The following is an 11,216-nucleotide window of genomic DNA, read 5'->3' on the forward strand; positions in this document are numbered from 1 at the left end:
TATATATATATACATATACATATACATATATATATATATATATATATATATATAAATAAATAAATCCAAGCTTTTAACCTGGTCAATATTTTGGTGTCCTTAGTCCACTTAATATGGCACTCAGCACTCAGGCTTCCTTGGACCATGCCATTGGCAATTTGCATGTATTAACGTGGCTTGTGAAGGATCTTTATGGCATTTATAGACCACAGGTTTAATCGAATCATTCATCAAATGATTAATCGGGAAATGAACCAGGCTGTCAATTATTGATAAAAATAGAGACAACTCTGGGTTAATCAATTACTTGATTTAATTTGATTAAATTGTAAATATGCCACAAGTCTAGATTTAGTGAAGTTTTAGGCAAATATTTTTCTTAATCTTTGAGTCAATAAATCTATTTAATTGTTTTGGGTCTAAATTGTAAAAACATTGCAGCCTTTACATGTTGACATCATCATTTATTTCACTGCAACGGCAAAACTCACAGAAATACAACAGTACTGTACATATTATGGACAAATTTAAATGGGTCTCTCCAACCTTGAGCCCCTGGCTGCACGTTTGACCAAGTTAAGCGGAAAAAAAGTTGTTCGGACGATTGGCTGCGAGAAGCTGAGGTCAGGTGTTTTTTGTCTGTGCCTTAATGGAAGGCAGTTATTCATAGACATGGCTAGTAAATGTCTGCGATTGCCTGGGGAAGGTAAAATGGCTCCGTATATTTCACTGAGGTCATGTCTTTAATGTCCTCCCTACTGATGAGATGAAGGGGGGAGGCCAAGAGAGGAAATGCATGAAGAGGGAGGGGTGAAAGAGCAGGGTATGAGGAGGAAGATGAAAGGGAGAGATGTAAGACAGGGAGAGAGAGAGAGGCTGAAGGAGATTGAAACATATAAATTAAACGTCCGCTCCATTTCAGCCGCTCTGACTCACTTTCTCTCCTTTACATTTATCATTCCCCTGAGCCTGGGCTGGTGAGAGTGTGCTGGGAGTTCACAATGGGGTCACCAATTAACCAGTGATGCTTCAGCCACTGCACAGACCCAGCAGTGTGTGTGCGTGCATGTGTGTTTTATTACATGTGATTGTTTAAGGCATGGACAACAACACTACTGTCCCAGTGTTTGATTTAAAGATAACCGGCCGTTTTTTTTATGTTGTGACACTTACTGCAACACTTCTTCCCATGGTGACTCCCTCTTTTTTATTATATTATATAATATAATGTTATATATATATATGTATACATACAGTATATACACACACACACACATATAAACATTGCTAATCTATATGTTGCCAGTAGTGACTCATGCTGCCACTCTTTCACATTTGTTACGTTTGTAAGAGTAAAACATGATCATTATTATTTCACTGTCTGTACTCAATAAAGTGAAACAATCACACACATATTCTATGTGTCTCTTTCAAAGATTGGCTGCAAATTGTGGTTAAAAAACTAATTTGTAGAGTTGTGTGTTTGTCCTGTAATCTGGCTCCGTGTTTACTCCTGACGATGACTGTTGACCAATCCTGCTCTCTGTTTAGGTGCGTTGGATGATGTACTGGATTGTTTATGCGCTCTACACCGTAGTAGAGACCGTCACTGACCTTACACTGGCCTGGTAAGTGGTATTTTTTGTTTTTTTGTAAAAAATAAATAAAAATCAAACAGTCTGTTGTCTGTGAACATGTTCACAGACCATCACCAGTACCGAGCTGCTGTACCTACCCGAGTCTTACACAGTAGAGATATTTTTGGTCAGCTGATGAGCTGTGGCTGATCACCTGATTTTGGTCATTGGGTCTACCACATGCTTTTCCAAACACAAAGGTTTTTTTGAGCTGCTTGATTTGAAAGGTTTTCATGGAAACAGTCAAAAGATTTGTGGAATGATGATACAATCCTGCAGTGGCGTCACCAAAATTAATGACATGTACAAATGTCCCAGATTAGAGATTTAAGGTTACAATTGTGTTATTGTGTTGTGCATAATGGACAGACTGGTGGTCTTAAAGTTCACAAACAAATTAAATGCTGAAAATTGAAATAATCTATTATAAATAAACCACACAACAATAATTACCATTATTGGTCATGTTGGTTTTCTTCTTAAGCATAAGAACCAAGAATTCCAAGAATATATGGGAAAAATATAATTTTGCTCATATAAAGGAATGTGGATATATAACGCATCGTAAATAATTCAGATCACAGTTTAACGTGATTAAACTGGATTGATCCTGTGATTAATCAGATGATCTTTTAAAGACACGTCCTCTCCCTTTTTTCCGCCTATGTCCAGGTTTCCACTGTACTATGAGCTGAAAATAGCCTTTGTGATCTGGCTGCTGTCGCCCTACACCAGAGGAGCAAGTCTGATTTACAGGAAGTGTCTACATCCTCTGCTGTCGTCCAGAGAGAGGGTGAGATCAACCACCACACCTCCACAGCCACCTTTATGTGTCTGGGTTCTTGTCCAGTATTTTTTCTTTTTTCCCTTCCCTTTCAACTAGTATTTTAAGAAATTGTTGAATGATTGTTTCTCTGCAGGAAATAGATGATTATATCGTTCAAGCCAAGGAGAGAAGCTATGAAACCATGGTGAACTTTGGTAAACAGGGACTGAGCATCGCAGCCACAGCGGCTGTCAGTGCAGCTGTCAAGGCAAGTTTTTTTTTGTTTTTTTTTTTTGTCTTTCTATTTCTTTTTTGGCTTGCTGTGTATTGCACCTCACTCACACACCAGTTTTGTTCTAAGACCCTTTAACCACACGAGCATGGCTGCTCGCTTTAGCTCACTCCTGTGGTATTTATCAAATGGGGACATGCCTTCTAAAGCCCGCTTTCTTCCTGGGAGGATTTGCTTTCATGAGCTCTCCCCTGCTTTGGCTTTAGATACAACAGCACCCCCAAGCTGCTGGAGACAGCAGAGCAATTAAGCTGCGTTCATCCTTGTGGCACAGAATGTTCCAAATCGACCTAGTAAATCACACTCGACAGAACACGAACAGAAATAGTGCTGTCAGTGTGAGGGAGGAAAGAAAGTGCAGAAGATCTGCATTAAGTCCCCAACAGTCAATTCTGAATAAAATCTAAACTTGACTTTGGAATATTTTTAACACAGCTCATACAAATGCTAAATTTGCTACGACTCACTTGTCCTTTAGCCATCACTTACTTTTACTATTGCAGAGTCAGTGCTAATGAGGTGTGTTTGGCCAGTTTCATCAGCCTTGCATGGATACCTGAGAGTATCAGATAATCCCCGCTGAGCTCCCGTCTCAGGCTTCACCACTCGGAGGTAATCCCAGGCAGTGGGAATCCACCCTTGAACAGAATTAATCAGGTCGGCCTGTGGGACTCACATTAACAACAGGAGGGCGTCCAACATGTTCAGCCCAATGTGAAGCAGGCCCAGTGCAGAAGATAATTGTCACAGGAGGGTATGAAATTGAACCATAACTAAGATTTTTAAAATAATGAATACATTTGCTTGGTATTTAACCAAAGACTAGGGATAAAATGTCTAAATCATGCCCATCTCTACCGTCCTGTGGTTAAAATTCCTGTAGATTGAGACTAAAGTACCAATGGTCAGAATGCATGTATTTTTGTACCTAAGAGATTTGCCATATGTTTCTATGTATGTGGATTTCTGTTGCATCTTTTTAGTGCCTTTGTCCAGCATGTATCATTCTTCCTTTCTCAGTCTTCCTAAAGAATGTTATTAATTTATCGTTTTAAACCGTTATAACCGACAGTCGACATTTTTAACTACGAAACCCTGCTTAATACAGCCATTACACGTCAGTAAACAGCTTTGAGAGCAGAAGGTATTTTAATGTTTGAATGTATTTAAAAAAATAACCAATATCCCTCAGCCAAGGCCAGTCTTTTTGAAATTCTGTCTGCAGTTTAGTTTATAATGCACAACACGTTCAATAATGTGCACGTCGCCTGCGGCCAATTTTAATTATATCTGTAAATAGTCTTGGGTGTGGGAAGAAACAGATGCACTTTTCTAGCTCAATAATTTAAATGACTTTTTGTAGTTGTTGCTACTTTTTGGTACAACTGTGATTTGGTTTAATCAGCTACAGGTCAAGGTTTTCACATTCTTCCTTAGGACCTCACAGACCTTAACTCAATTAAAAATGTATGGATTATCACAAACAAGCTCAAAGTGAAAAATATAATCACAGTGAATATAAGTGAAAAAATCAATCTCTGAAACAGTCCAGGCTTTTCTGGAAAGTAATTCTGTGCCTTTTGGAAAATACTCTTTGAGTAGCTGCAACTTCCTGACAACGTAATTATTTTCACATCTGCATTTTTCCCCCTCGTTCTGTTGGTCACAGCACAATACTGACATGAATACATTTACACCTATTTAATGGACATCACCACTACACACCCAAACAAACAAACTCAAAGGTAATGAAACCTCAGAATAACAGTGGTGAAGGCGTGACAACTGTGGAACAAATGATTCTGGTCAAAACAATTTGCTCCAGAGAAAGCTACTAAACATAAACCGGAGAGCAACCGATTAGAAGCCAACAGTTTCCATGTGCTTTATTAGGTCAGTCAGGGAAAACTGATAAAGTCGTCCCTGGAAAAACTTGGGAACAAATTGTCCCAGAACTGGTGTTGTATATTGAACTCATCCAAACAGACGGCATCACACAAGGCCAAGTCATTGGATTAAAAAACAGTTTTCCTGCAGAACAGAGAGAAAAAGATCCACAGAAAATAATAAATCTCAACATCAATTTAATTAACACATGTAAATGTTGTTATTGTTATGAATGATCAAGTCTTATCATGTTTCGTATATAAACATTTACCAATTCATCATAAAAATATGTTTTTGACAGCCTAAAGTCGACACATTAACTCATGAAAGATGTGGTTTTACTGGAAACCTTCACCAAAGGAACATTCACAGATTGGACATTGGAATGTGGTTTTACTGGAAACCAAAAGGAACATTCACAGATTGGACATTGGTGGATTTTAATTTTGTCCACTATAGACACATTCTAGCTTCAGACAAGCTGCCTGTCCAGCCCTTCGTTCTCCAGTGTGCTGCACTGGGGCAGTCTGGTTTTTTATTATTGTGTTTTGGCTTTTCTGGTCTTGGTCAGGATTGCAGCATGCCCTCAGGCTCCTGCTCCAGCCTGTGCTTATAACAGTTTATAGAAGTGTGTAACATCAGTACAGCAGCCTGTGCCTGACTTCTGCTTGTTCTTCTCAGTGTGTCTAATTTTAAAAAGACCTGAAAGCCACAGTTTGCTGTCACAACAATGTGGTGCATCGCTCTCACAGCTAACCTTCCTGTGCCTTGTTTCTCCTCTGTCTCTCTCTTTCTTTTTCTGTCCTCCACACTGACCGTCCTTCCTTCAGGGTTTCTGTGTATGAGCGGGCGACAGTAGGAGGTAAAAAAAAAATGTTGCAGCATGAACAGAATGTTTCCCTGCCATTTCATTCCTACATTATTCTGCCGTTTCCACATATACTTCTGATTTGTGGACAGTCCTGATCCACAAAAACGTTACTTGTTTCACTCTGTTCTCTGGGTTGTATAAATAAAAAAACAGCATTAGGCTGAGCATTTATTATCTTTTCTTTTCATTTAGTTTCTTATTTGGTAAGTGGAATGTGCTTTGCCCCCATTTTTAACATTTTCATCTAAATGCCAAACTCGACATGTTGTTTCTGTTCCATTTAGATGTTGAGTGCAATTGTTTGTTTTTTCCTGCATTATTGTTTTTGTGTATTAACTCAGATTTCATATCACATGTATATAAAAATGAGTATTGTAACTTTCTGATTCTTATCTGGGCAGAGGAAATCATTTTCAGAGCAGTCGCTGAAACTGAATTCCAGTTGTTTTAATGTGTGTCGCCTGGTTTGAGTTAGCTCTTAAGAAGGTAAGTGTTAGCTCTTAAGATGGTTAGCTTCAATTAAAGTTGATTTTTTTTTTTTGAACAAAAGTCCCTCACAGAGTGTGTGTTCTCACCCTGTTGACACGTCATCATTTTGTGACAGTTGTGTCATGTTGATTTTTGAAGAGCGCCACACACCGCTAGTGTAATATTGACTTTTGTGTGTACACATGTCTGACAGGGTCAGGGTGCCATCACAGAGAAGCTGCGCAGCCTGAGCATGCACGACCTGACGCAGATCAGCCAGCAGGACGACAGAGGAAACCAGCTGTACCCTTACAGTTCCCACGCAGCCAACCCTGCTGTGAGGAGAGCTCAGAGCAGCGACGCTGCCGACGAAGAAGGTAAAGAGGCACACAGGCACATGTTTGTCTTGTCTTCAGGGACTAGAAGGCGGTGTTGGCATCCACCAGGATTGAATATAAAAAAGGAGAAAGACATTATATGCAAAGAGGAAGTGTGAAATACGGCCGTATTTCACACTTGCCCAACACAGAGCCTCAGAACCCAACATTAACTCTTATGCTACCATCCTTGCTTTAATCTTCCCTTTTTGACTTGCATCACCTGCAGGTGTGCGTGTGTGAGTGTGTATGTGTATGATAGAGAGGAAGAAAGGGAGAGGGAGAGATAAATAAGGGGAGGCCAGAGACAAGTGGGAGAGACGGAGAGAGAAACTTCCTCGCAGACAGATGAGATGAGATGAGCTTTAGAGAGATGCCAGCAGAATGTCAAACACTCTCTCTCTCTCTCACACACACTCACACGCACACACACACATATAGACTAAGTCAGTGATGCATGGATAGAGAGAGAGCAGGTGGGAGGGATTGGAGTTGCAGGAGGAGAGAAGGGAGGGAGACAGAGATGAATGTTTCGGGGGAGAGTAGAGATGTAAGGGGATGAAGAGAGGAGTGAATTGGAAGACGAATGTGGAGGGACCCAGGCAATGAAGGCTGCTGCTGCTGGTGGACCACATTAGCATGCTGAGGGGAGGACTCTGTGTAATATGTATTCAGCACAGACAGTGAGGCAGGGAGACACACAGACACCTTCAACCTATTATTTTGTATGATTCTCGCTGCTGTGTGAAGTTTCTCACCACAATGCCCCTGGTGACCTGATAGGAAGTATAATCCCTTCCTGAGCAATTGTTTTTATTCTATTTTCTTTTTTACAGCCTGCATATTAGAGGATATGAGAGGAGAACGATCCACCTCTCATTCCTTAATCCAACACTCCATCTATCCTTTCACTTCACTGACACACAGAGCTCTATTGTCTTCCAGGAACTATTAAGGAGACAGCTGTGAGCCTCTCGCTGTTGTTGACATGTTCCTTCATCACCATGAACACACACATCATTTATTTAATTCTGCATTATTTATCAAAAATGTAATTCCATCACAGTTAACCCTCATTACATTGTATTCTTTGCAAAGATGACCACCATTCTACTGAGTGTAGAGACAAATCTGCACCACAGACAGGGAGGCAGCGTCAGCAGCTGGGTATCTACTGACCTCTGCTGGTTCCACCTTTTAAACAAAATCTCTGAAACTTTTTTCATCAGCAGGACACAAATTGTATGTTTTTTCTTCTCTAGAATACTATTATGACCAGGAGGAGAGAACAGACGAGGAGGCGGAGCCAACCTTTTCTGAAGACGAGGCTGTCACTCAGAAAGGACTGAGACGCTCACAGAGTGTGAAGATGACGCGATCCAGAGTCCGCAAAGACGTGAGGCTGTAGTTCTGTAATGTTATAAAAATAAAATCTCTTATCATCTGTGTTATATTAATCGGAATTATTTTCTCACCAGGCTCGATATGGGTCACTGAAGATTAAGGGCAAGAAGAGACCAGCACTGAGTTCTGTTAATTATGCGATGTAAAGAAACTACTGCTGACAGACACACACACACACACACACACATCCACACATGAATCTTCCTGCCTGCTGGTTGGTGAATGGTATTTTTCAGAGCCTGTGCTCAGCTTTTTTATCAGTCTGGATTCTTCCCCATAGTTTTCTGCTGACATGTTTTTCAAATCCCTCTCATTGCAGCGAGGTCAGAGAGAATTAGTGTACCTTCAGGATGAATTTTTATCATGGACTATTTTATTTGTTTTATCTGTTTGTTTTTTTCTTCTTTATTATATTGAGTTGTGATGTTGTTTGTGTGGTGTTTTGAATTTTAAATCTGTCCACTCTGATCCTTTTTGTGTGGTACCAGCTACAACTACCAGCTTTGATTATTAACCCAGCGCCTTATCAAGCGTTTGTTAACAACAGACTTGTGGTTGCCAGGTTTTTAAGGTTTCCAATGGCTCTTTGCCATTTTTCTTTTGGATATGCATTTAAAACTAAACCATTGTCACTCAATTAAAAATGACAGAGCCTGATTTCTGAACACAGAGGCAGGAGAACAACTCTAAAATGCAATTTATTAACTATTTTGTTGTCCTTGGAACATTTTAGTCTACTTTTTGTACAAAAAAAGAATCTCATCACTATGATGCCCTCAAATGTCGTGATGATTGACGCGATGACCTCATGTGATTCATTTATGGCTGAACAGTGCCACCCTGTGGAGAAAATGCATTTTGGCCGTACATACGTTCACATTGTACGTAATTCTAATGAAGTAAGGACGAGGATTTATTGCTATAATCCGTGGTATATAGAAAAGGATAATAGAAGTAAAGTATGAAGAGACTTTGCACTGTAGTTGTAAACGTTTGTTTTTTTATTAACCAAAAGATTTTATCAGTAGTCTTGTCCTTCATGGTCCTCTGGGTTTCTGTATTTGGTTGCTCTGACGCAGTTTGGACAAAACTACTCATGATAACTGACATTACTGAGTCACTCCTATGATTTGTGCTCGTGTTACACTACATTTTTACAGATGATAAACAATCAACATCTCAGTAGTGGTATTTACTGGTACAAACTGTTTTAGTTTAACATAGCACATTGCAAATTCAGATAATAATGGTGGGACTAAATAAAATGTGGCAACCCAGAAGTCTTTAACATGGGCTTAGGAATGACTTCCAGAGCTTTTTTAATACATATATAACTTTTCTTTAAAAAACAAAACAAAACAGAGTGGCACTGAAGCATTTGCTGCCTTTCAGGTATTTTATCAGTGAGTAACTTGTTGTGATACTACTCTGTTCTTGGAGTCTGTTTTCTTCTCTGTGGCTCAGACTAATTATTGTCTTTATTAACGTTGGACAAACACGTTCCAGCATGAACAGTAGCTGTTTTAACTTGAACATTGGGAATAAAGGATCTGAGCCTCTGGTGAAACTTCCACCACCCTGTGAACACCTGCAGATCAACACTAGCCTTTGTGCTGTTGGAGAATAATGTTGATAACTAACAGAAGAAGAAGTGAATGCAGTTATTCTCTCACTTTTCATGCTGATTTCTCCACTTTCCTTCTTTTTGTGTGTCTGTGTTGTATGTTGTATGTGACTGTGTGCGCTGTTGTGCTGAGTTAGCGAAGACTAGGTTTTCAATGGTATTATTTTTGTGTCATGTTTGAGAAAATAGTTTTTTTTTAAATAATGTAACCACCTCTTTTTTGCACATATACCTCTTTGCGATTTGATGTCCTCGCTGTTGCTTATCATCTCATTTTAATACACCTTTACTTTACAGAGGAGGAAGCACAGATTTGTTTTATAAGTGATTGACAATGATGCTACTTTTTTTTGGCTTGTTACATTTTAAAGTTTGGCCTGTTTTTGTCCTTGTGAAGTGACATTTCCAGCAGGGGTGTGGTCAGAGAAAGTGTAGACAGTTAATGTTGTTTCTCTGGGAGACACCTTGACCCTCAGTCATTGTCCACCTTTATGTTCCCGGAAACTACAAACAAAAGGAACGTACAGCAGAGGGGAAAAGTGAATAATAATAATAAAAAAGAGTAATTTCAGGTTAAGGGCTTTTCTTTGGTTAAAGAAGTACAGTAAGTTGAAGGTTTGTCTTGACCTCTTTCAAAATTTCTATGAAGGGATGTCTGTAGGCCAGTGTGAGTTTAATCAGTCTGTAGAAACTATTGATGCTGAATCAGTTGTGCCATAGTGCCAATGTAGAACAACCAAAAACTGAAGGGCCGCAAAGGTGCCATAAAATAGCACCTAAGAACTTAAAAATTAAGATTTTGATTTGTTAGCTTGTCTCCAGGACTCACCGTAGCTGGATTCCAACTAGCAACTTTGTGTACCGGAGACAAGCTGTCAACCCATGAACTATGGCTACTCTGACTCCACACCAAATGTCATTTAACATGTATTATTTTACTTATACATGTTAAATACATCATTTGCTTTTGAGTGTTGGGCCAGAGTTGGACTCACTTGACGCCTGGTCAGGTTTTAAGCACAGAAAACCAAAGCCTTGTTTTGACTTCATTAAAAAGTAACAAAGAGTCAAACTGGTTCCTGGCTTGAAAAGTTTACTTTGAATGCCACTAATGGACTAATGATACCAAAGCTTCATGTCATGATGTCATCACCTACTGCAGTTCGACTGATGATCATAGGCTTGAAAAAGGTCTGGTGTGTTGTTTGCTGGATTTAACATGCAGTAAAATAAAAAAAAATCATCAGATCACTGATGGCAACAAAGTGACTTTCTTTGGTCTGTTGCAATTTTCTTTCTCTGTGATTTCGAGGAACTGTAAAGTGATTTTTAAAATGTCTGTTCAGTGCTAGGTACACATGTTGAGACTTTTGTCTGTCCTCTGGGTTCCATATTTAGAGAAATACATAAAAATACGTAACAAACAAAGCTATTTCACAGGCAATCGTGTGGGGGGCTATTGTGCACCATAGCTCGTGCAATAAGGAGGCAACACATACAAAAAAGAAGAAACACTACTACTACTACTACTATTACTATTACAACACCAACAAAACTGGTGACAGTGTTTGAAAAGATTCATCCTGCCAACTATTAGCACGTGAATAATGTTACTTCACTAGTTCACATGTTCAACGAACTCGCAGAGAACAATTGGTAGTGAAGGAGGACGAGGTCTGCCCATAGTGGAGGTATGTGTGGACACTTGGACTGATGTACACATTCTCTTTGACACTGTGTACCAACTCTGAATATATTTGTCTCCAAGTACTGTACCTTTAGGACTAACGTTTCTTTACTTTATATATATATATATATATATATATATATATATACAGTATGTATATATATATATATATACAGTATGTATATATATATATATATATATAT

The 11,216-nt window shown here is 39.2% G+C and overlaps 1 protein-coding gene across 1 annotated transcript in view; it reads left to right on the plus strand.

Annotated features, from left to right (window-relative positions):
* The window catches only part of reep3b (receptor accessory protein 3b), a 20,643-nt gene extending 10,048 nt beyond the window's left edge, over window positions 1-10,595 (plus strand). Inside the window, exons 3-8 of the mRNA XM_008314159.3 lie at window positions 1,552-1,628; window positions 2,310-2,430; window positions 2,558-2,671; window positions 6,136-6,298; window positions 7,561-7,694; window positions 7,777-10,595. Of these exons, the coding sequence (XP_008312381.1) occupies window positions 1,552-1,628; window positions 2,310-2,430; window positions 2,558-2,671; window positions 6,136-6,298; window positions 7,561-7,694; window positions 7,777-7,848 (681 nt within the window). The 3' untranslated portion in view covers window positions 7,849-10,595. The remainder of the gene's footprint in view (window positions 1-1,551; window positions 1,629-2,309; window positions 2,431-2,557; window positions 2,672-6,135; window positions 6,299-7,560; window positions 7,695-7,776) is intronic.
* Window positions 10,596-11,216: the final 621 nt, after the last annotated feature.

This window comes from Cynoglossus semilaevis, chromosome 8 (genome assembly GCF_000523025.1).
Source record: "Cynoglossus semilaevis isolate Cse_v1.0 chromosome 8, Cse_v1.0, whole genome shotgun sequence".
Classification (NCBI taxonomy): Eukaryota; Metazoa; Chordata; class Actinopteri; order Pleuronectiformes; family Cynoglossidae; genus Cynoglossus; species Cynoglossus semilaevis.